Source organism: Maniola hyperantus, chromosome 3 (genome assembly GCF_902806685.2).
Source record: "Maniola hyperantus chromosome 3, iAphHyp1.2, whole genome shotgun sequence".
NCBI lineage: Eukaryota > Metazoa > Arthropoda > Insecta > Lepidoptera > Nymphalidae > Maniola > Maniola hyperantus.
In genome coordinates this window covers 3291269-3318341 of record NC_048538.1, presented here as the reverse complement: position 1 = coordinate 3318341, position 27073 = coordinate 3291269, and the positions used below count along the sequence as shown (strand labels likewise).

The following is a 27073-nucleotide window of genomic DNA, read 5'->3' as shown; positions in this document are numbered from 1 at the left end:
CTGAGTTAAGTCACTGCTTAATGATTACTCAGATGATCGCTAAGTTTAGATCAATCTTTTTTCACTCGATTATAGTGGTGTTTAAAAACTCAGTTCTTAGTAGTTCTCAATATGTTAGGGTCATGACTAAGGATCATCGTTTTACGCATGATAATGTCGTTATGTACGCGGACAGGTGTCCGCCCCTTTCTGAGAGCAACGTGGCAGGGACAGGTGTCCGAGGCATCTCTGAGAGCAACGTGGCAGGTGAGTGAGTTGTGCCGAGTTAGTGCTGATTTGATCGCACGAACGCTGCGCATCTAGTATAGTGGTTATGTCTCCAACAGCTGCCCGAGATTTGCATATAGATAAACTGCTTTTATTGCTGCGGTGATAGCCTAGTGGTTAAGACGTCAGCCTCCCATTCGAGAGCTTGGGGGTTCGACCCCGGGCAGGCATCTGTAACTTTTCGGAGTTAATGTGGGTTTTAAGCAATTAAATATCAATTGCTTTAATGGTGAAAGAATATAATGTGAGGAAACCTGCACGCCTGAGAGTTCTCCATAATGTTCTCATAGGTGTGTGCAGTCTGCCAATCGGCACTAGACCAGCGTGGTGGAATATGGCCAAACCCTTCTCATTTTGAGAGGAGACCCGTGCTCAGTAGTTAATGATGGGTGGTGATGAAGATGACTGTTTTTATTTGTACCTAAATTTCATAAGTAGGATAAAGAAGACAATATCGGCAACGAAACTGATAAAAGTCAATGCTCTCGGCGGAAAAGGACGGCTGATATTTAATTCTGTAAAGATTTGTCACTGTCAGTGAATTGATCTAGAGGTCGACGTAATATTCCAAAAATAGTATCTCCCATTGACTATGAAATTGTATGCCTAATGCCCTTCGATGAAGAATTTCTATATCGATGCCGCCAACGCGAACGCTCCTTTTAGTCATTTGATTATTCAATCTCTTCAAACTTCCTGTAAATATGTTAAGTAGTACCTACAGATTCTTTAGAGACTAGCCACTTTGTTGCCTATTCGCAGTTGATACAGGATCTACTGATTTATTTTCCATAGATTTAACATTACTTGCACATCTCAAGACCACTGCATTTTCTGTATGTCGCGAGCATAAGCTAGTACTATATTATAGGTATTTTTATAAATTCGGTCACAAGTATTTCCTAAATGAGTCAAGTTAAATAGAATCACATTATGGCCTTTAACAAACCTATATTAATAAGAACACTCAGATTTTTTTCTCATGGCAGTAGGTACGTTTCCAAACAAACATTTTGACTCATTAACGTGCTAACAGCATCATAATCAGATGCTTCTTATTAGGCCGATTCGACCTGTTTTGGACCGTGCTGAGCCAAGGTCGTTTCATAAACGTCCAAGTAACAATTCAAACACGTGTCCATTGGACGTACCAGTGCTTCCGGCCGCTTCCTATGTAAATCGGTACAACATCGGACTCTGCTATGGCAGTACCGTCCTTGGAATTAAATCATGTTGTGCATGGTCACTTGTAGTTATCACAATGGCTGTAGCACCTAATATACAGCGTTCTTAATACAATAAGGAATCAGACTTGATTTCTGCCCGTAAAGGAATTCATGATTTTGTTGTCTTCAATACATTTGTAGATCGATGCTTCAATATGTCAGTGATATAGAAAAGGCCTTTTTTGCTTCAGCTCCTTGTCGAGTTATACGATTGCTGTAATGTATTATGTGTTGCTTGTGTAATTATGTACTAATTATGATAATGAGGCTAATTCTATTGTACAATACACAATAATTCTATTGTATTCTTCTTTTCCTACGTCGCTTCCTCAACTGTGAGGATTATGTCTCCCCTTTTCTCTAAACTTAACTGAATTGACAAGTCTAGCGCTATCCTTCTCTGCGGGGACCATTATAATAGCGATAACAAATTAAATCTGTTAACAGAATATGTACAACAGACTTAGCTACAGTATGTTTTAGTTGTAATTCACGCGTAAATAGTAACTATTCTACTTATACACCCTACACATATAACTATGTTGTACATGTAGCTATGTTCCTGTCAAATCTAGCATAATCCTGCACATTGCATGTAACGTATTGAAATATTATAAGCAAAGATAGACGCACCATGTAGGATAAAATAACGAACAGAATTTCTAATCGCGATTTTTCGCTAAAGGTTGTGTGGCCTAACGCTATAAAACTGCGAGGTTAATGGCAAATGCAGCGCGGTCATGTTTTTAAAGTTTTGTCAGTGATTGATAAATCGTACCCGCATAGCGCTTACCATGGGCGCAATATAGGCAAGTATAGGTACCTAGTACCTGCATATCCGTTAAGCATAATAAGTATAGAGTTGAAATTTTCACAGAATGTCTAGGTATTTCTACTTTATCAGATCTTGACATAAAACAACCGAAAAGCATAATATTTATAAGTTTTAAAAGTTTAAAAAACATGTTAGGCTTTTTAGTATTTTATTTATTACTGTCCACATCCTCAATAAAAATGGCACTAGGTGATCCAATAATACCATGTTAATTGTATAGATAAAGAAAAAGTAACGTTAATTGTTACTTTACGTTTCCCCTTGTCTGATATAAAAAAAGTTATGCAAATTGATGTGCCAATAAAACTAATGCTTCTCCACTATTTTATCATTTTAATGGCGCATATAACATCAGTGTAAATTCCTTTGGAGCTATTACAGCTTGTTTTATATTTCCTGTAACGAGGCCGAAATTACTGATAAGAAAGAAATTCATAATATATTCAATAAAAACAGCCGACAAACTTTTAGTACCGACAAGTTATTATAATTTATATCCGAAACCCGAAGCTTTTATTAATCTGTTTGTAAGCAATTAACATTTAATTATGTTTTTACTACGGCCAGAGTAAAGTGTGCCAAAACCCAATCTATAGTGAATATCAAACTATTGTGAATAATTGTTTCGCCCTTTACTTCATGCAAAGAACAAGAACTTACTCAACCAATATCTTACCTTCAAAGTTCAAACCAAGACTGAAAATTCACCTTCTAGGCGAGAGAATTCTACCTTAAGCTGCATCTACAGTTTCTATTAAATATTTGTCGCGTTCTATTTATTGCAGATAACAAAATATAGCAATTTCCTTACAAAAGCCATTAAATTTTGACAAGAAAATCTAAAACACGCGAATCTCTATTCCTGCTTTCGCAACACTGGAATGGTTTTGAATATTTCATCATATCGCCGTATTTCCTTACGCCGGGGATATTACAGAAATATATTAGCCATATGACTTACATCCTCTGAGGTATCAGGAAACACGACGTCGGTAACTCGAGTCCTTGCTCCGGGACCGTTACACGAAGGGTCAAGCTTGACAGGTTTATGTGCGTTGCGTGCACCACCATTCGCATGTTCAATCATCATGTTACAACTTATATCATGTCTATATTTGCTATATAGGTAATATATAGCAAATTGCACTTGAATGTTACTTTGGTGAATGAGATCGTATTTTATGTTCTCGTCATATTTTATTCTTGGTAATATTCGTGTGCCTGACTCTATATGTTACATATTGCGTTACATTTCGTTTTCTATTACTTCGACTTTTATTACTTTTATCACTTTATTAAATGAGAACGTATGTTATGTTCCCGTCTGAATGTCATACTCGTTGTGTATTTTGATGCATTATCGAAAGAACAGTCATCTAAAACTTAAAATCATAACCATTAACCATATTATCCTGAGATCTTAATGCTGTAATTTCCAGCAGAGTTTCTGACATTTTACACCTATTGAGATTTAATACAAGAAAATAAACCTATGAATCTCATTGCAGTTAATGCAATGCATGGTATATACCTATTACCAACATGTACCTACCTACTATAAATTCAATTGTATTCGAAAAAGTCAAAGTAAAGACAACCCAAATTACTTTGAGCATCTCACAAAGACGCCTCATTAAAATGAAGAAAGAGAAGAACAATTTAGCTCCAATTGCATGTGCTAAAGTGAGTAAATGTCGGGAACTGTCTCTAATTAGCGGAGGCGGCTGACAATGCTTGTTTTTCTCACGACTCCCTGCCACCGGAAGTGAATTGCAAAAGATAAATCAGTTCCCTTGCGTAGACAACGCAAACAGCGGTACCTATGTGAGAATGCAACGCTCTACTTACCGGTAAACTGCTGCTCACTCCGTTACATGATCCGCTTGGAATATGAAATTGTTAAACCTATTAACGACCCTTATCTCTCTTTATGCCTAACCGTTTAAACCTTTATCATAAAGCTATAAAGCTGCATAACACGTTTAAAAGATTAAAAACGAGAAGATATTGTCCGCAGGCAGCAGAGTCCTTTTGGGTTTACCTCTACAGTTTCATACTTTGGCTACATTTCGTCCAATTTCGTTACGTCCAACTTTAATTTCCTAGCAGATTTTGATCAATCTTCCCAAGTTTTTTTTCTTATCTATCATTAACAAAATAATTCGGACATGTCACTATCTCAGGTTCTACTAAAATGATACCAAAATGATCTGAAACGCTTTCAGAAAAGATAATTTATTTTGGCTTAGTTGTCATAAAATTTACAAAAATTAACTTTAGAATCAAATGTGAAATAAATTCACACAATTTACAATCATCATTTATGCAATTTACATTGCTGATTGTCCGAAATAATTATTTTAAACACTTTTAAATGTTTTAAATGCCTTCTAATTCCGTTAGATTTTTAAATAGGTACTTCAAAACGACGTTACCCTGTTTAGCAACACTTGCACAACCATTGTCTTTTGCCATTCATTTTTCTTCGACTCTCACGTAAAGTGGGCTAACTTTGAAGTTGCCTTCCAAAATAACAGAAATTATCTACGCTTAAACTCTTGTAAATGCTTTAGAATGTTCCAGACGTGAGAATAGAGTAGATACATTACAATATGGTAAATAACTAACCGGAAATCCTTAGAGATGACCTATGACATTTCATTACGGATCGTGGTCAATAGTGACTACATGCCTACATCTATTAATAAATATCCTTTTAGCACGGCAATTTGTTTGCCTTGTTTTTTTTTTTTTATTCAGATACAAGTCAGCCCTTGACTGCAATCTCACCAGATGGTAAGTGATGATGCAGTCTAAGATGATAGCGGGCTAACCTGTTTCAACTAATGAACACCTTATTAATTACGGTAATTCACTTATATCTAAGTTTGCTATGGAAGTTATCTGTAAAATTATAGGTATTTTTCGTAAGTCCATTTAGTCGCACGGTAGCGCGCTCCAGGTCACCCATACCGCGCATTTTGGCTGCGCTCAACGCGCTGCTGAAGGAGTCCCCTCGCTGTGACATATTTGCTGACAAATGGGCTGACCTCATGGGTCAGATTTTGCTGTGAAAATTTATAATTTTGCTTTTTAAAATTTATAATTTTAACAATTTTTGTATGTATGTTTATGTTAGTTTGTACTCGTAGTATAATTAGTGTAATTGGCTTTATGGCCGTTCTAATTAAATAATAAATAAATAAATAATAGGTAGAGCATTTCATTTGTCCTGGAAAAAAATCAATATCAATTTTTATAAAAGATGTTTGACTAAGTGCCGATTCTACCAATGTCGAGTGACGTTTACCCGAAGAATAAATTGGGCGTGATGACAGTTTTTGTATTGAAAACCTCCCAAAATATCAAATTTACTCACGGATAAGACTTATTTTACGTTGGTGAAGTGCAACGAGAAAATTGAACATGATCAGCCCAAAATTAGTAGAGAAAAAAGACAGTTCAGTAGATTCAAGAAAGAAACCACGTAATCTGCTGCGTATGATAGTAAGTACGTGTGCAGGAAATAAAATCAGGATATTTTCCCACTTTTGCCTTTTATATTTTTCTACTTTATAAACTGACTTAGTAAAATATAGCACTTTCTAATGACAGTTTGTTTGGAGTATCAGCTTTAGCAGTAGGTATGAGAAAATTAATTTAATATAGCTAGTTGAACTTGAAAGTCAGTTTTTAATAGTACACCACACACTTCGATGATGTTTTCGATGAATACAGGAAGTGCGTGCGAGAATTCAATTTGTCATTACCATTGACACTATGGGCTACTTTTATTTAACGTTTAACAATTTGAAAGTTTGGAACACACCAAATTCGTATTGTTTCATCATTACTAACGGTTTATACACAGATAGACTCAACAGAGTTTAATGATAAGTTGGTAACTACGAAACTACTGGCATTTCGTTAGATTTTAACATGTCTTTTTGTAATAGTGCCTGTTAAAATTTGGGATCCATATCAGAAATCCTTCACTCTCTCTGCATCGTATTCCCCGTTGATTGCGGTCGGGATCTCTTTCCATTAATCACAATGGCATAATTTTTTTTGGGATGGATAATCATGCCGTGCATTTCCAGATTACATTGTTAAAGTCGTTAAAAATTTCAATTTCCATACAATCTTCCATTATTTAGGTTCACATAATCCATAAATATATAAAATTACTTATGTATTGTACTTTTTCCCAAATAATATATCTCCTTCTTATTCAATACTATGTAATACTTTATAGCTATGTGTTTTGAGTATTCTATACATTCTTTCGATCAGGTCAAAGAAATCTATTCGTTTGGGGCATTTCGTATTCATTTCGCGGTGTTCGAGGTCGTTCGTCCCGGTTCTTGTCTGATGCTAGTTATGCTTTAGTATTCCACGGACAAAATCTTTATTCTGCATTCGTACTTGTATTAGCACATCGAAGGCACATTGCGATTTAAATTTTCGTACAGGTTTTCTATTACCATACTATTTGCGCAGTTCAGTTTCTAGGTTACCTACAGACATGCCGTTTGGTATTTCTAATTTATGCATTTTTTTAAGACTAGTCCTTAATCTTTGCATTCCGAATTTTTAATTTATTCTTTCAAACAATTGCTCACTGCAGTAAAGCTTACTCCTGTCTTGTTTGGATTATAATTTAATGCATTACACTAACGTTATTGCTAATTTAATAAAATACCTTAAGAACTAAATCATTGAACAAGTTATTGGTAACATGTTTTTTAAAATTATTTTTAAGGCATCAAGTACCTTACCTTGACCTTATCGATACTTTAGGAAAAATATTGTTCATAGAAATAGCAATAAATGTGTTTTAGAGTCGTGTTCTTTTGTTTGTGAGTTCGTGGGAGCATATTGACTTGTAGAGCCATGGCCTGAACTGGCATGCGACAGGTTGGCGGATGTAGGTGTTCGCAAATATTAGCAATTGCCTAATTCATTGCCTAGAGACCTGTTTACTCTATTACCTAACCTGCCTATTTAATGTGGTTCTGTTCTTGTGTCATGCTGTTTATCTTCAAACCTTAGTGTATTCTGTGGGTGTGGATATGACGCTAAGATGACACGAGATGATTGTTGTTTAGGTGCGTTAACAGGTTTTATTGATAAGTGGGGGATTATAGTTTTATGAGAAACTTCGACACTAAAAGCCCGTCACCTTAGCGACAGTACTTTCCTTACATTCTTCGAAGTTCAACGACATTGAGATGAGTGACGGGACAGTGTAATTTATGATTATGACACGAGTAATCTGAAACACGCGTTTGCGGTGGCGGCGCGGGCGCATTGAGCGCTCGACGCGATGGCGAGACGCGAGGTCGCGACTCGCGATCGATGTGCGCGCGTTATGAATGGACCCCCACCTCGCGGCCATGTTGCCGATCAATGGACCGCACGTGGTAGTAAATCGATTGAGAAATTTAATACTGTTGTAACTGATGTATAATGTTAACCTTTAGGTAATTGGTAGTTACATAAATGTACCTGATAAACGATGCCGGCAAAATGTCGCGTATATTACCGACTCCATTAACAGATAAGTGCTTATGAGAACTGATTCTAATTGAGCGGTCGGCAATGTCTTCGCAGCTTTTAATATCATTAGCACTGATGCTATAATATAAGTGATATTGTTTGAGGACTTTATGGCTATTATGTATAGTTCAATTATAAAGTGAAATGTTACACCATTAGCGACAAAGTTAGCGATTTTCCTGATGCTATGATGCTAAAGGAGGTTTTACTTTCTGAAAGTAATCTACTTGCCAAATTCTAAGAATAATGAATATTCACTGTGAGACTACAGTGAATATTCATTATTCTTAGACACCTGTCTAGGTGTTTGACTTAATTGAGGGGAAATGTTGGAATGCGAACCGCTAGGATATGGAATGTCCTTCCTGCATCAGTTTTACCCTGCAATATTAATATGGGTACTTTTAAATCAAGAGCGAATATATTCACTCCACTCTATCTTAGCGACATCACTTACTAGATAATCACTTGCCAGCAAGTCTGATTGTATTCAAGCGCTGCTATAAATTTAAAAAAAATGATAGTCAAACTCGGACTTCTTATAGACGAAAACGAAGTGAGACTAGAATACTTATGGATCATGGATACACTATTTGAAATTTCTTACCACTTTGTAAGAACAGTGTTTAAATTTGTCAAGGGAACGTCAATCTAAGTTGGACTTCTAGATGATGTATTACAAACACGAAGTAAGTCTAAAATATAAACTTTTAATAAAAATAAACTTTTATAAAGCGCTTTAGAATTCGTTGATGAGTCGTTTACATTAATTACAAACGATATACTATGACTTACATTTCTAGATAGTAAAACAAATATGACTTCATGTATCATCGTAAAAACAAGTGTAGCGCGTGTAGAATTAGTTTTAAATCACAAACCATCTATTTCTATGACACGGACTTGTGATGTGTAAGTAAACGGTATGATATCACAGAGTTGTCATATTACTAGAGCAGCACTGACTTGCAAAATGGATTCAAAGTGACTTGTGTATAAGTTCACCAGTCGTGCTTATTGTCATTCAGTGAATTAGTGAGATCACCTTTTACTCTGTCTTCCAATAATATAGCCATCTTGTTTCATTTTAGTTCACAACCATAAAGATTACTACTGTTCTATTGCTTGTTACTGTGTTCTACTACATACTGTTCACTGTCTGTAAGCCAACTATTTATCGAGACAAAATCAACAATTATATCTGTAATTAACAATTATATCTTTCCTGGTTAGGGATCAATATCAGTTTAAAGTAGCAATAATATTGAAGTACTGTCGTGTCGAGGTGGTAATCATAAAACGTGTGAACAAATTTTAATCAAACAACATTTTTTTATACATGTCTCACACCCGGCTTTACTGCTCACGATAGTTTAAACGATAAAATAGTTTTTTTTACTTAAAACTCATGTCATTGTAATCATCAGATGAGGTGAGGGTGAATTCTTGACGCCTGATGGTTTGCTGCTCCATGGTCTGACTCAATGTATGATATAATAAGCTCGTGCCAAACCACCCACGTGCACGAGATCATCACAGCTTCACATCTCATCTCGAATTGAGAGTAGTTTATTTTCATTCGGTAGAATGACAGTGGAGTACGATTAAGTGGATTGTAAACAAGAACAAAACTGTTGATGCGGTGTGTAGCTTTTGCAGAATCACTTGCATGTTGTTCTTCTTTCTTTCATGCTATTCTGAATTTCTCTTCGCTGGTTTGTTCACGAACATTTGACCCTCTCCTAATATTTAGCTTGTTACGTATATTTGACGCTGGTCTTTTTGAGCCATCATAAACTTAAACTCATCCGCGCCGGTCCACTACTGACCATTGGTCGCATCTTGGAATGAGAATGTGAACCAGATGTGAAAACTAGTAAACCAAGGTACTCTATAAATTAGTCTAATTTATGTCCAATTACTAGAATAAAAGTTGGTTCTAACTGTAGAAACGCGCGATGCCGGTGACTTCAATCCGTTAAATGAAGTCATATGATTTTCTTTTTCATAATGGGCAGAGTTATTGGCATACCATATCGGCGCGGGCCTAACAAGGCGATAACGGGCGACTCCTTCGAGGCCTTCATTAGGAAACTAGCTCCATCGGATATGGTTAACATGCGCGATGTACGATTATATAAATATTTGATTGAGAGAAGGCCCATTGCGAGTTGTGGTATTGGCTAATTGGATGAAAAAACTCCTGGCCATACAAAAATACGAAGTAAATATCGACGTGAAACGCAACATTCCGTAGGCTGTGTTGCTGTAGATAATGTAGAAACGGAAAGTGATCAGCAAAGTTGCTGGATGAGGAATGCCAAGACCGTGTGTGGTTCTTTAAGAAAAGCTTGTGTCCAATGTCGTCGTGGACGTCTAAATGAGTATACTAATTATGAACGCTTTATCAATGCTAGATTGAACCGCTGAATAAATCACGATGTTCGGCACAGACGGGTATGTCTTATGAGACATCCTATCCTTATCCTAGAGAGTATCCTAGAGAGTAGAGACAGAAACAAGCAAAAGGTTTCGAAGATTTTATGAACTAGAGCGTGGCCTATGGCCTGCATTTTTTCAATCGCTGTCGCACTTTGAATTACTTGATGTCAACTGGTTGCTCAGGTTTCAGGCTCCGACATAATTTTTGTGAAAATTTGAAACGCCGGCCAGACCACAGCCCACTCTTTGAACCCATTTTATTGAGAATTCCACGCTGAAGAAGTTTATTCAGGTATTTACCCTTGATAAATTAATTATTTAAAGACGTGTAGTCATCAATCGTGTGTAGCTATCGTGATTATGTTAAGTAAATGACAAACAAGCTATTATTGTATTTGTTGAACAAAACAAACTAAATGAATGCTTCTATGCTAATCAAACAAATATTGTTTATAATGTGTGGCAAAATCAATACATTAGCGTAGTAGATAAATTCAGTTCAAATTAAGTGCAGTAGATAAGCTACGCTCTACTACCGACAAGGTGTTTTAACCATAATGAATCACCCTAAATTATAGCAGTCGATCTATGGAAAAATAATCAAGGAGACTTGATTGATTTCCTTGAAATAAAGTTAACAATTACCGGAATCATACATATGCATTACTGAGATCAAAGTAAACTCATCTATTATTATTACTAGTTAGCAGTTACCTATAGTATAACCGTTATAGGTGTTCTTAGAATACCATTATAAAGTTGCTATAAATTCTATGATTAAACGCAGCGGTCTACGATTAAAACTATTTGCTCGATTTTGAGTTATGGTTGCGAAATTTTACCTGCCCAGCGATCCTAAAACGATCTTGGCACTTTGATGTAGGTACCTATACTACTCCTACATGTATATCTACAATTTCGAAGGCTTGCTAAGGCAATACTTATAAAGATACTTTATAAGTTTTGTCTCAAACTCTTGTTTTGTGTCATCGTGTTGATACTCTACTACTGTCGAGCAAGCGAAGTCTTGTCTCTTCTTGTCTATTTAAAAGTTTTCCAATATTGCTGTGTGGAATAAGCGTCGATTTTTTTGTTGGTAATTTTACGGATTCTTTAGATACAATATTGGTGGTTTCTCTGGTCCTGCAAATTTTCATGGTCGGCAGCATCGGTAGCATCACTGCGTAGATACATCTATTGTTTTGTATACTCACTATAGTAGGTATAACTATACTAGTGGGTATAGTGCAACGTATTGTTTTGTTTTAACTTTAATTTCCGGTACGGTTTGTGTTCGCACTGTGGAATTTTAAGTGGTCTAAACACTCGTAAAATTAACCGGTCCTCAATGGCAGGGAATGAATGGAAAGGAATTAAAAAAAAGCGGCCAAGTGCGAATCGAACTCGCACGAAAAGGGTCCCGTACTATCGTACCCGATTATGTACTTTTAATTTTTTTTACATGGCGGCTATTTTGAAATTATCATTACTTGTTATTATAGCGGCAATAGAAATACACACTGTGAAAACAACTCTACCTATTATGGTTCATGAGACCCCGTCCCCGCTTACAGACAGACAGACTGACAGCAGAGGCTTAATAATAGGGCTCCGTTGGCACCCTTCGGGTACGGAACCCTAAAAAGCGTTTGCATTTGCCCGGGTATTTTTTTATGGCGGGCCATCGAAACTTTTAAATACATAAAACTGTTGCTTGAATACATTACCTTTAACAGACTTCTCGTCTCCCACATTATTAAACGACGCCTACGAATACGATGTCATTAATGATTCTGAATACGTAAAAATTTTATTTTTGTAGGTAAGTATTTATATTTATTACAACTCTGTTAAACAAGTTCCTACGTGTAAAATTTAGTTAAAATGTAAGTACTACTAGATAACACCCGCGACTTTGTCCGTGTGGATTGGAATCTTTATTTCAAACAGCTAAATTGGTTCAATCGTTTTGGCGTGAAGAGTAAAAACATACAAATTTTGACATCTATAATATTAGTAACATCGTACTATTTCGTATTTGCTCGATAACTATAGTTCAGTTTGTATAATGCCTCATTCGTTCATTTTGTTTCACGTTGCAGTTGTCTCTGCTGCATGTCCATCATCGCTATTAATTGTCTAGGGTACTTATAGATCCACCGGTTGGTAATCGTGTGAAAGTCGGTAACGATATTTAGTCACACGTCATCGTCTTCTAACAACCTCGTGAAGCTGTCAAATCGTCACTTCGCTAATGGGGGTCTGTCATCAAGCCGACCCCTTTAAACTCGCGTTTCCTGTCGTCCAAACTCCGAATGTTATTTTGAGACGGATACACTTAAGTGCTTGAAATACTGCGGTTTGTCGATGAAACTGTACGTGTCTTTCCGTGGCAGATGTCTGGCGGTGACAATAAATATGACGTCTTGTTTTAGAAGGGTAGGGCTGGAGATAATCGATTTATGATAGCGCATCCCAATGTCAGCGCTCATTAACACACCCGCATACTCTGCGATGAATGAGATAAAATCTCTTAACCGCTTTCAAGAACTTGGCTTATATAAGACTAGCTTATGCTCGCGACTTTGTCTGCGTGGACTACACAAATTTCAAACCCCTATTTCACCCTCTTAGGGTTGAATTTTCAAAAATCCTTTTTTAGGTTCTGTCATATTAGCTATCTGCATGCCAAATTTCAGCCCGATCCGTCCAGTAGTTTGAGCTGTGTGTTGATAGATCAGTCAGTGACTTTTTCCTTTTATATATTTAGACTAGCTTATTCCAGTGACTTCGTCCGCGTGGAATTAGGTTCTTAAAGATCCTGCTGATACTCAAGATCCTTCCTTTAGTATTGTACCTAAGATCCAGTTGTATAATGGGTGGTTAAAGGTACCGTTACGTTACATTATACTTTGATCGTTAGTAAAGTAAAATGGGCTGCTCAGTTCAGGGCTTGTTAAATTTGGGTCATACCTAACTTTAATTTTAAACTTTAACATTTACTTTAATGTATATTGGCTTGTGAAATCCACGATTTTTAATGCTCAAAGTTTAAAGGTAGCTGTAATGTTAGTTTTTCCTCTTATCCACCTTTCAAGCAACCTTCTTTACAGCTCCCACTTTACTTCGTTTAAGGATACCAGGTGATTGACGTCATTCAGAGCTCGTGTGAACGCGAGGGGCCCACTTAAAACGATATCAGACCCGACAAAAATGGCTAAACAGTCGTAGGCGTTAGAAACAACGCTGAATGAGGGTCGAGAGATGACCGTAGTTTAGTTTAACTATGGACTTCCGTCTAATGAGCGGTTGCGTGACACATTGTTCGATTGTCATGGTGATCGTAATAGCAGGCTGCTATAGAAAATGGTGTAGTGATATAGTGAAAAACAATCACCAATAGCTTAGCAATAGCAAAATCCCGCAAACTATTTTGGACTTGCCTTTACACAAGTTTAAAAATCTATTAAAAGTATGCTCCTGAAAAAAGCACAATTGTAACATTGAGATAATCTACAATTGTAATTACACTATTGTTGATTATCTAAATGATAACAGAGCGTGGATTTGACCTGCAGCTCGTTCCAGCAACGCGCAGGACTGCAAATACTTTTTTTATACATGGCATAATATTGTATGTCAAATCTTTGAAAAGAGCAACCGCTGAGTTTTTTTGCTGGTTCTTCTCGGTAGGAAAGGCATTTCGAACCAGTGTAGATGCAACTGACGATTCAAAAATACTTGTTAAAGTTTAATTGAATAAAAATATTATTTATTTATTTAGCTATACTTACTATCCATAACATAATCTTTGATTTCCGTTGCAATGCCAAACGTAGCTAGACCAATAATTAACACTTCTCCGAAATTCATATTGAAAAAATCGTGGACCTAAAATAAATTGTAAATCCATGTTTCGAGGAAGCTCTATGATTAACAGATGCTTCCTCTTGATTATTATCTGTCGTTGATTTTTTTGTATAGTGGTGGTTCATTCTTCTGAAAAAATAGACGGAAATGAAATTTAGTCATACATTTTTCCATGCATCTCCACCACATCCTCTGATCTAAGTTACGATTCAAACTAATATTGCAGCCAATTATATAGATTTCTTCGACCTAAAATGTTCCTAGTTCTTAGAGCTAACTCAAAAATTGCTGTGCATTCTGGATTCGAATATTGTAATGATGATGTGATCTGTGATACAAAACTTGTTAAAATCACTGGGAATAATATTGTAATGAATATGAATATTCCTGACCAAAATTTATTCCTGGTTAAAATTGGAGCGTTTGGCGGCTAACGAGTAGGTCAGGTTTAATTTCCTTAGATGAATAGATATAAAGCTTGTATAATTTTGATTGGGTGTTAGTGATTACTGGAACTAGCGCAGCGGCGTAGCGTGATCTACGAGATAAGATTACAAAGTTGCCCGAAACCCGACAACATACCCAGATTGATCTGACTCTGTGGTTGTACCTAAGTATGTATGTAAGTAAGTAGGTACCATTTTTTTTTATTTTTTATTTGACGACCTCCCTGGCGCAGTCGTGAGCGCTGTGGTCTTATTAGTGGGAGGTCCCGGGTTCGATTCCTGGCAGGGATTTGGAATTTTACAATTTCTAAATTTCTGGTCTGGTCTGGTGGGAGGCTTCGGCTCGTGGCTAGTTACCACCCTACCGGCAAAGCCGTGCCGCCAAGCGATTTAGCGTTCCGGTACGATGCCGTGTAGAAACCAAAGGGGTACGGATTCAATAAAAACTGCCACATCCCTTCCAGGATAGCCCGCTATCATCTTAGACTGCATCATCACTTACCATCAGGTGAGATTGCAGTCAAGGGCTAACTTGTATCTGAATAAATAAATAAAATATTTATTCATATTAATTTTACAGAGTTTCCTACATATCTATCTTGCCAAACTGGTGGGCCAGTTTGTTGGCGAGGTGGCGCTCTTAATACTATGTACTTATAACTTACTACTATATTTCCTTAACGCTATTCATACACCTAAACCTTCATGTGCGGTTCGGACTCGCACATGAAGGTTTTGGTACCATCGTACAAGAAATAACACTTTGTTTGTGAAGTAACCACATATTCACGGTTTTCAGCATAGGTAGATTTTTCCCTTTACTTGTGCTATAAGACATTGCTACTTGTCAAATTTCATAATTATAGTTCAACGAAAAGTACCTTATCGGTTTGATTCCCTTGACGGGACTTGATAAACACGACAGACAGAAAGAAACTTTAAAAAGGTAGGTACTGTCTGTTGCTCTATAACCTTAAGTTTCATGTTAATTTATTAGTAATTTTTTTCACCTCTAATTGACAACCGTACTGTTAGTGTATTTAAATGTTTTATGGTCTTTTATGTATGGTAGTTGTTGGTGACTAATATTAAACAAAAGAAGTCACTTTTCGCGTTCGTTTAGTTATTGGGTATATTACAATATCTATGCGTGACCCAATTCAGACATCCATCGTGCTGTCGCAAATCCCGCGGAAGCTCATCAGTTGATCTCGCCGCTCTGGTATCTGTTCCCACATCCTGCGGAAGCTTGCGGATGTGGCGTCACCGGAAATAGACGCCCTCTGTGTCACGCGTGTCGTCACCACCACCGTTATGCTGTTGACGGCCGATGTTCTGTGGATCTGTCAGCTAACACGATAATTAATTAGGGCACTTATGGCTATATCATCAACGATTGCGTGCATTTCTTTTTCGAATTTTAAATAGACTTCCAAAAAGAGTATGCTCTCAATATCCGGGTAATCATTTTCATCATTATCAACCAAAAGACACCCACTGCTGGACATAGCTCTCTTATTTTTTATATCTATTGTGGTCCCCTCGTGTTTTGATTTTGTATTTTATTGAAAAATTGCTGCTGCCAGCGAATTCGTCTTCGGTCTAAGTGGATTAAGGTTTTGTAAAAATCCCGCAGGAACTCTTCGGTTTTCCGGGATAATAAGTTCTTATTTGGGCCCGTCTCCAGGGTGCCAGCAATCTCAGTGCCAAATTTCATTTCAAGGTCGCTTTCGCGATTGAACCGTAAAAAAGTAACAGACACAAAAAAGTACAGAAAGTAATGGCAATCGGGGAGGAAGCGCCCCCGCACACCCGCACAGCCCCTGCGTAAACCCGGTGCGGGGAGCGCAGATGACGTGCGGGTGTGCGGGGTGTCCCCCCGATTGCCATCTTTACCTGTCGCGGACTATACCTAATGCTTTAACAACTGCAATTTAACATGTCTTTAAATAATTCATTGTAATCTTTACATGGAAACTCACATCCGATTACTAGACTTTAAGCCGACATAATGACTCTGGAAATGACTGTCATTAAACAATTTTCAGTTCACATACAACATTTGTTTTAACTACAAATGGGGCCTTGTAAAATTAACAAACAAAAAAATAATGGCTTCCATTGATCACGTAAAGCCAATTTAGCTTTGGAACTTGGAAGTGATTATTACCAAACGGAAACGATCCCGAGATAATTCCGCGATTTATCCGTTCTACCCTACTAAAGTCTCGCCCTTCCATTTCCGCAGCTGACTTTGTTAACATATTTCAATATATCACTCCATACTCGCTACATGCTCGAAAATAATGTAGAATATTTGACGTAAACATTTTCACCACGGTCAATATTTACGAGCCAGTTAAATACTTAATCAACGGCAGGAAGATGTAAACTGTCGGCTCATATCTCATCCCAATCGAAATATGGTAATGTCTGGGTGCGGGTGGTGGATGCACCGGTGTCTCGCAGAATCAATTTGCGTTTGCGCTATTTATGGCCTTGTTTCCCCAATTAACTGGCAATTCGGTGGCTTCGATTATTTCGCTTTCAATGTGCGGGCGACTCCCGCATCCGGCGATTATGTCTGGCGTATAATATGTGACGCGCCAGCGCCGAACTGCGCATCCTACGCATCGATTTTTGTTAGATAAAAAACGGAAGGGTTCGTACTTCGTCGTGGCTCGTTTCGCTGTTCTCTGTTTTATTTTAGTTTCTTGTTCTTATTCTGCTTACAGTTCTTTGCACCTGTACGCTTTTTGTTTCTCTTATTTGGAGCCGCTGGCATTAAGTAGGGTCTTTAGGTTTTTCGAATGTGCATTTTGTGTTTCACTTATGTATTGCATAAATGGCAAGGTTTTTTAAATGTTAATTAAAATAAATTATACTTGATTTATTTTATTGTGGTTGGGTTTATAAATAATTAAGTTGCACATATTAGGTACCTTAATTACAATCCACTTTGGATATTAAGTTTAATTTTTCCATGACATTTTTTTTATAAAGAAATGAACTTGAATGTGCTAACGAGATGAGTTTAGTGAAATAAATAACGTAACGATAACATTTTATAATGTCCCTTTGCAGAGACCGCAAGCCTCGCCGGTATCGCTAGGCTCGTGCCGGCGACCGGATGCGACTCTGGCCATATAATGTGGCTGCTTGATGAGCCCAATCAGCCTTATGAAGGTAATTAATCTTTGCTTCGAAGATTTATCATTTGTTTCCTTAATGTAAACTCTACCTGATCAGCATATTTTACTTTTTCAGACTGTGAACAGCTCCTCTGCTTTCGCTACTACAATGGCGAAGAAGATGATTGCGTGGCAGAGTCCTCGTCGATCCCGCCGAAGTTTAAAGTTGACCTCAAAAAGCTTCCCTCGAAGCTCAAAGAGGGCATATCAAGAAAGAGAAGCGGAGACCAAGTGTCGCCCTTCTCCTATCACAATGAAAGCTTTGAAATGAACTCCGAAAATACTCCGCGAATGGAATTAGTTAGCACGAGCCAAGACATCAAGCATCTTAGTGAAAACGTTAATAAATGCTCAATTAGCGCTTTAGAGTCTAGTGAGAAGAATCTCGAACAAATAAAATGTGATCCTAGCAAATCTCTAGTTAGTAATAGTTCTGAATCTCAATCTGTAAATAGTGAATCTCTGAGTGCTTCGAACTGTAAACCGACATCGTCAGGAGTTAAAAAGAAATGTCCTCCGCCCGTCGATACCGGTAGCTGTGTAGCATTGAATGGAGTAAAGAAGAAGACAAACATGAACATCGGTTTTGAATCTCCCACATCTCCGGATACTGAGTATTATAAAATATGGTCACCGCAAAATCCTTGCAAAATTATGAAGTTCGTCTATGACGTCGAAGGTGCTAATGTGCCAAATGATGCTCAAAAATCACCAGTACCTCCGTTGCCACCTCGACAGTCGCATAAACCTTTAGAGAGAATGCACGCTTTACCACCGATTGTACAACGACATCGAAAACCAAAAAAGCTGTCTAAACCTGAAGATGCCTTTACCTTCGAACTAATAGATACAGATGAACAATTTTTTACGGATAATAATATTGCAAATTCTGCGGCGTTACAAGGAGATATAAATGATTTTAAGCCTGGGGAGTTTTATTCCGGTGCTCAAGCACCCATGTCTTCTACTGCAAGCTTTTTGAGAGGGTGTCAAAACGTCGCTCCTTTGGCGACACCCGAGACTGACGGCAGCTTATGTGAATCGACAGTTTCTATTAAATTATCTAGGTTAGCTGATGATAAGAAGAAAAGTGATGTACCTGATAGCACGCAAAGCGTGAGTAAGAATAATATTATGTTTATAAAAGATATAGGTCCAGATAATTATATTACTACGACGTTTGCTAGAAAAGATAAGAATATTGTGGATGCTTTTCATTCGACTCCTAATCATGCAAAATCTGAAGAGAAAGCTCAACACACCTTTCTTAACGATATAAGCAGTCATCAAGATTTTGAAGATGATAACAGGAATCAAGTCGAAGAAAAGGAAATTACGGTAATGAAGGGCCATAAACCTCTGACGAGGCAAAACTCGGGACGGGCTACACCGACAATGATGACAGCTTTCTTAAACTCATCCCACATCGATGGACCTAGTCGAGAAACTGCTCCAAGTAGTCCCGACGCACCGAGTTCCTGTAATTCGTCACATTCAAACTCACCGGTAGATGAAACCAGTAAGATATTACCTAGTGTGGGAGCACTACTATTGAATCGTAAATATTCGTGCGACAGTTCGACGCCCAAACATTCAAGTTTACCTCGGCATCTTTTGAAAAGTCTCGGCTGCGAGGGAACTCCTAAACATTCTCCACACAAAACTTTACCCTCAAAAGATATTCCTGATAGTCCATTAAGGCCACATCCCAGGGTGCTATCGCGAGTTGCAGCTTTGGCTGGGTCTACGGCTCCTCAATGTCCACCGACGCCCACACATCACGCGAGAAGGCCAAGACCGCTTCCACCAGGAGATTTACATCCGCCACCTATTCAAAATGCAGAAAATTTCGAAATGGTTGAATTTACGAATGAGTTAAGAACTTCGGAGATCAGATCTCCGAATCTTGAATTTAGTAATCACTTCACGATAGTTCATGCCGGGCCTCCGGATGATGTGGTACTGAGGAGACCCCATACGGTTGATGATTGTGATGACAATGAAAACGCTGTAGCATCGCCGACACCTTTGAGACATATGGCCGGAATAAGATTACCTTCGATACCTGAACGGGCGTCGAGACAGATGGCTTTGACGGGAGATTTTCCTGCCAATATGATTGGCGGGATTATTGAATGTGAAGAGCCTTTGCCTCCTGGTAAGAATCCATACTTCCATACTTCCATACTAATATTATAAATGCGAAAGTGTGTCTGTCTGCTAGCTTTTCACGGCCCATCCACTTAACCAATTTTGATGAAATTTGGTACAGAGATAGCTTGCATCCCGGGGAAGGACATAGGCTACTTTTAATCCCGAAAAATCAAAGAGCTTCCAAAGGATTTTGATAAACCACGCGGACGAAGTCGCGGGCATCATCTTGTCTTGTCGTCAATAAAATCATTTAATGATTTTATTTTACCGATGATCAAACGCATTATTAACAAGAATTTGTATGTCTTTCAGGTTGGGAGGCCCGGATGGACAGTCACGGGCGCGTGTTCTACATCGACCACATCAACAGGACGACGACGTGGCAACGGCCCGCGGCCAACGGGAGCTCTCCTCGAACACCCGCACCCGAAGTCCAAAGACGACAGTTAGATAGAAGGTAAAAAAAAAATGTTCTACTTAACTTCTCAACCTTGTATCCAAATATATAAAAGGAAAAGGTCTGAGTGACTGACTGACTGATCTATCAACGCACAGCTCAAACTACTGGACGGATCGGGATGAAATTTGGCATAGCTATTATGACGTTGGCATCCGGTAAGAAAGGATTTTTGAAAATTCAACCCCTAAGGGGGTAAAATAAGGGTTTGAAATTTTTGTAGTCCACGCGGACGAAGTCGCGAGCATAAGCTAGTTTATTATTAAAATCTTAAATTTCATAGTAAAATCGTGATATCGGGAGTTTAGTTTTTATTTAAATTTTTTAGTAAACTAGTCGTTCCTAGATTTAGAGTTCCTTGTGAAAATTCATTGTTTTCTACTGAGATTTCTAATTTTAACAAAAGTCTAGTACTCATCCATCATCGCATCGCAAAAGTCATCCGCAGATTTTGTTCTTGTAAAATGACCATATTTTTTACCACTACCCATGAAACTTTAAGTCTCGATTTTATCGTTTTCATCGATGACCTATTGAGAACTAAAAGGTTTTATCGTTAAACATTTCAGATACCAATCAATCCGCCGTACAATGACTCGTACGCAGCTAGGAGAAGAGGAGAGAGGGGCAAGCTCGTCCCCTCCCCCCGCGGCGAGTACCTCCCGCCCGCTCGAGGGCCAGCCTCCCCCCGCGCCGCACCCCGCTGCCGAGTTTCTAGCCAGGCCCGACTTTTACTCCATACTGCATATGAACTTGGTAAGATATCTAACGTGCCTAATTTTATTCGAGGGTGCTTGTTCGTAGCTAAATAAAGAAGTGAACGAGAAGACGAGTGCGTTTCTTCTCTTTTAATCCTACCCGAGAAGAGACTCGTATTCTGGCAAAGAGGCGAGAAGGGCGAACTCATTCCTGACAGGTCCGAATTATGTGAACTGGGGTAAAACATTTCACGTACCTAATTTTATTAGAAAACACTTGTACTTACCTATTCTGCATAACATGATGAACTTGGTAAGATAAAATTTACGCCTTACTCTACTTGAGCATGAAGAAGAGTAAGAAGTGAGCTCATTCCTCCTCCCGCTGGCTTGGAATCACCTCAAGATACGTCTGTAGGTAACGGATGAAAACATTGCCAATATTTCCCCTATGCTAATTTTTTGTGCAAGAATTTGTGCTTCTACATATGCGTTTCATTTTTAAGCAGTGTTTGCCCTTTTGCTTGCTTCAGGAAGCGTCATCTTTATACAACTGTAACTCGACCCTGAAGCACATGATATCCAAGATACGGCGGGACACTGCGTCCTTCGATCGCTACCAACACAACAGAGACCTGGTAGCTCTTGTCAACATGTTTAGTGACACTGAGAGAGAACTGCCCTTGGGATGGGATTCCAAGCTGGACAGAAATGGAAAGGTGAGCAGTTTTGTTATCTTCAATCAATCAATCAGTCAATTATTCTGACAGTTGATTTTAAGTGTCAGAACAATTGACTGATTGGCTTTCATGCTCAAATGGAGAAAGCATCGGAATAACCAACTCTTAGGTATAACATGTGATTTGTGGCAAACTATTGGATGGATCGGGCTAAAATTTGGCATGCAGATAGCTATTATGACGTAAACATCCGTTAAAGAAGATTTTTTTATAATTCAACCCGTAAGGAAAAAAATAGGGGCTTGAAACTTGTGTAGTCATGGGCATAAGCTAGTTTACAAAATAAACGTTTTTCTTTCTTTCTTTTTCAAAAATATGCGTTATTGATAAACGAAAGATGTAGAACTGGCTGGTGTCCCTTAGCGTTTCTTCGTGGACCACGTGATGCGGCGCACGACTTTCATCGACCCGCGGCTGCCGCGAGTTCCGCAGGCCGGCCCCTTCTCGCCTCTACTGCCGCAGCGCAGGCGGCCCGTCCTGCCCGAACAGGTTCACGATATACGAGTACGCTGTTTGTATGGGGCCTTGTTTTTGTGATGCATAGCGTGCACGTTCTTTTTTCAATTTTTTTTGGTGTTCCATTATATTTTATTTTTTTCAATACATTTGCTTGAAAAATGGCTCTTATTTCACCTCTATCAAAACATACTTGGGTGCCAAAAATATTACCGCACAGTTATTGACCTTCAAAGCTATGCGCTAATATTCATTATTGCACTCGTGCAGTAATATGGCCACCAAAGAGAACAGTTGTTTTGAGGCCACCATTTTCTATCGATGTGTTAAAGCATCAAGTAGGCCGATTTCTTCTCACCTCTACTGCCGCAGCGCAGGCGGCCCGTCCTGCCCGTACAGGTTCACGAACTACGAGTACGCAGTTTGTATGGGGCCTTGTTTTTGTGCACGTTCTTTTTTTCTTTTTTTTCTTTTGGTATTCTATTATATTTTATTTTTCAATACATTTGCTTGAAAAATGGCTCTTATTTCACCTCTATCAAAACATACTTGGGTGCCAAAAATATTACCGCACAGTTATTGACCTTCAAAGCTATGCGCTAATATTCATTATTGCACTCGTGCAGTAATATTTTGGCCACCAAAGAGAACAGTTGTTTTGAGGCCACCATTTTCTATTGATGTGTTAAAGCATCAAGTAGGCCGGTTTCTTCTCACCTCTACTGCCGCAGCGCAGGCGGCCCGTCCTGCCCGAACAGGTTCACGACATACGAGTACGCTGTTTGTGTGGGGCCTTGTTTTGTGCTGCATAGCGTGCACGTTCTTTTTTTCTTTTTTTTCTTTTTTTTCTTTTGGTATTCTATTATACTTTATTTTTCAATAAATTTGCTTGAAAAATGGCTCTTATTTCAAAACATACTTGGGTATCAAAAATATTACCGCACAGTTATGACTTTCAAAGCCATGCGGTAATATTCATTATTGCACTAGTATGGTAATATTTTGGCCGCCAAAGAGAACAGTAATTGTTAGTAGCTATAGAAATAAAAAGAATTAAAGTTTGTTTTATCATCTTCTGTCGTTCGGGCACTCCTGCGTGTCTTCCCTGCATGCTACATGATTGCTCTGTCTAGATCTTTCCGTTGAAAGACTGTATGCATCTGTTTGGACTGTGGTAATACTATCTGCGGTTTAGGAGAGAGCATAGGTCTTCATCAGTATTTTCAGTCATATCATTTGCTAGATAATTGTATGAGAACTGAAGCATGTATGTTTGTAACTTGTTTTTTCTTATTCACACGTTGTCTTTCTTTCCGATTGTTTTTTTTTTCAAACTCTTGTACGCACGATTTTGATGATTTGCTGTTGTAGTTCTTTTATGTTTAACATAGTTTTTTCGGATTTTATTGTATTGGTATTGCTAGTTATGTTTTATACAAGTTTATGCTTGTTTATATATATAGTTTTAAAAGTGTAGCCAATAAAAAGGGGTATGTTTATCGAATTGATTATAGACGGGATCTCAGGAAGAATTTCTTTTGCAAAACTATATGAGGACCACGGTTTGACTTCTGTAATGTATTCTCAAGGTCAGAAAGATTAAAAATACTGCACTGTAAAGTGTGAATTGCGTAAAACATCGCTACGTTTGGACTCGAGGAAATTTAATTTTTTCTTCATTTATTGTAGACAGACCCTCGACCACAATCACACCTGTTGGAATGATTTGACCTTAGATTGAACGCAGATCTCGAATGGGTGTTTCAAACCCAAAGCGGTTTTGTGCGTGTAGGTAGATGAAATATCGACGACTTATGGCTTAAAAAAGCCCGAATTACAATAAAAATCTGACTGCTCCTTAGAGTTACTATAACCAATTCCGCATTATAACTAAGAAGTGATAATTTGTTGGGTGCCATATAGATAAATAAAGTCGAAGTTTAATAAAGTTTAAGAGTTTCTTGCCGGATCTTTTCAATAGAAAATTCTTTCCGATGCGGTGGTAGAGTTCTGACATATCATAAGTGGCTCAAGTAAGTAAGTAGGTAAGTAACATAAAATAAAATGATTTCATTTCATAACGCAGGCGCCGACGCCGCCGCCGCGACCGCCCGTGCCTACAACGGAGTCGTACTCACACCACACGCAACACGAAATACCTGTTGCTTATAACGATAAGGTAACTGTTTATCATTTTTCCCTTCCACGTTTTTCCCGAACTCCCAGACAAATAGTGAACCAGTGAACGCAAATACCTATAGTACGCGACAGGTTGAAATAGCAATCCGCACAGCTCCGCGCTAACCCGGTGCGGGCGAGCGCAGGTGTGCGAGGCCTCCCCCCGCCTCGTACCTCGATTGCCATCTCAACATGTCGCAGACTATAGTGACAAGTCCAATCTGAAATTGCAATATAGCAATCCGTGCAGGTCGTACACTAAGAATAAAATAGACAGCCCCATACAAATTTGTTTTCATATACTGCGCAGTCAAATGTCTCGTCTTCTGATAGGACTCCTTGTTTTGCGATGTTTTTGCCTTTCAAGAATTTGTTTGTTTGGACCTTAGAGATCCAAACAAACAAATTCTTGAAAGGCCGGCAACGCATCGGCAGTTCCTCTGGTGCTGCAAATGTTCATGGGCGGTGGTAATACCTATTATGATGTAGGCATCCGCTACGAAAGGATTTTTGAAAATTCAACCCCTAATGGGGTCAAATAGGGGTTTGAAATTTGTGTAGTCTACGCGGACGAAGTTGCGAGCATAAGCTAGTATCAATTAAAATTCTTCGCATTTGGTATACAGGTTGTGGCCTTCCTCCGGCAACCGAACATCCTTTCAATCCTCAAAGAGCGCTGCGGCGGCTGCGGCGCTTCGCTGCGGGACAAGGTCAACGCTGTGCGAGTAGAAGGCGCGCCCGCGCTCGCGCGGTACCAGAACGACGTGCAACTTACCTGTCTACTGAGGTAAGTTGCTTCAAATTATACAGAAAAGACATTAAGTTCAAGCTACAAACTTACATCAACTGTTCATACAAAAGGAGCGTTGTGTTGTTTAAATTCACGGTTATATATATATATATATATATATATATATATATATATATATATAGTTTATTTTCATTAATATTTTACTTCCACAGCGATTAGGTATTTTGCGGCATTTTACGTACCGTATTACAATTCAATTCAATTCCCAATTATTGGCTTTTAGGTGTGCCAGTTGGGCACAGAGTGTTTCGCCAGTGTCACGTTTATGGAGAAGGCGTACCGTATTACGTTTGTTGGCAAATTTCGTTGGCATTTTGCGTTTTTCACGTGCGTCTAAATGGTCTATGACATTAAACAAGAAAATAATGTATTGTGTAATTAGGATAAACAAAATTGTAGTGCGATTTGGATATTTTTTTGTCATTTAAAACGCAGTCGTACCTTACTGTGGGTCAAATTATAATTAAGTCGTTTAAATAACTAAGCGTTCACAAAGCTATCTAGTCCCAATTCGCACGTTCCAATTTGCGGTTTAGATTCATGTCTATTCTTTGTGTTGTTAGTTGAATTGTATGGCATAAAACAATAATTACATTATATTGCAAAAGTTTTCATTGTTACTGTCTGTCCAATTCGTGCAGATTCTTAAACGACGGATAATTTTATACGCAATTAGTTTTTAGTCGTGAGTTTGCTCGCGCGGATTTCTTGTTGCTATTTAGGGTTCCGTACCTCAAAAGGAAAAAAGGAACCCTTATAGGATCATTTTAGTGTCTGTCCGTCTGTCTGTCCGTCTGTCCGTCGTGTCTGTCAAGGAAACTTATAGGGTACATCCCGTTAACCTAGAATCTTGAAATTTGTTAGATAGGTAGGTCTTATAGTACAAGTAAAGGAATAAAGCCGAAACCGTGAATTTGTGGTTACATCACAAAAAAATGTGTTAACGAAATTTTTCGTGAACACATTTTAGTTGTCATTATCTTGCAGTGTTGCACATAAAAAATGTTAAAATATCTTTTACGATAGTACGGAACCCTTCGTGTGACTCGCACTTGGCCGGTTTTCTTTTATTAGTACCAAAAACCGATAAAAGACAAGAACAAAAAAGATAAATAATGGATTTCTGTCTTTCCTCTGTCTCTCGTAGGAAGACACGCCTCGTTCTGCGCCGCCTAAATCCAGCGGCTCCCTGCGGCTACCTAGCTTATAACCATCTCTAAAATACAAACTACTTTAATGTCCAATTTCAGTAAGATAGACACAGCAGTTTTGCTTTGAAAATGTAACAAATAAACAAAGAGAGAGAAAACATCAAAACATGGAAATTTGCAATTTTACAACCGATTAAATGAATGGCCTTATTAAGTCTTGAGCAAAAGTTCTTTTTCTTAGTGGTTTCTTCATTTTCGGTTTCAGCTACGCGACCTTAAGGAGTCATTTCATGTATGAACATTAAATTCTGTCTTACGAAGCCATTCAATTGCAGAAGATTTATGCTAAAGAATTTTCCCATAGGAATAATGATCTTCACCACGCTAAATCCGGTTTAAGTATAATTATTGCAAATTCAATGCACTCTGATGTCGTCCCGTTGCATTGTTTCAAGTTTTTGTGCCTTTTAATATAATACATTTTATTTATTTTGTTCTTAAGCTACCTGTCCACCAGGAATATGCGTAGATGAGTGCTACGGGTATGTCAAAATCATCCAAAAATTGCTTTATTTTCATAGATTTTTAACTA

At 38.2% G+C, this 27073-nt stretch overlaps 1 protein-coding gene across 7 annotated transcripts in view; it reads left to right on the top strand.

The window, feature by feature from the left end:
- Hecw (Hecw ubiquitin protein ligase) overlaps window positions 1-27073 on the top strand; it is a 141063-nt gene that overhangs the window by 39359 nt on the left and 74631 nt on the right. For 4 of the 7 annotated variants that reach the window (XM_034984804.2, XM_069509694.1, XM_034984805.2 and 1 more), the window contains 8 exons: window positions 17730-17831; window positions 17913-19994; window positions 20303-20447; window positions 21017-21203; window positions 21679-21864; window positions 22249-22389; window positions 24428-24520; window positions 25146-25306. In XM_034984804.2, coding sequence (XP_034840695.1) covers window positions 17730-17831; window positions 17913-19994; window positions 20303-20447; window positions 21017-21203; window positions 21679-21864; window positions 22249-22389; window positions 24428-24520; window positions 25146-25306 — 3097 coding nt within the window. Of the gene's footprint in view, window positions 1-17729; window positions 17832-17912; window positions 19995-20302; window positions 20448-21016; window positions 21204-21678; window positions 21865-22248; window positions 22390-23078; window positions 23100-24427; window positions 24521-25145; window positions 25307-27073 lie in introns of those variants that run through there. The other 3 variants (XM_069509695.1, XM_069509696.1, XM_069509698.1) reach the window with 3 other exon arrangements.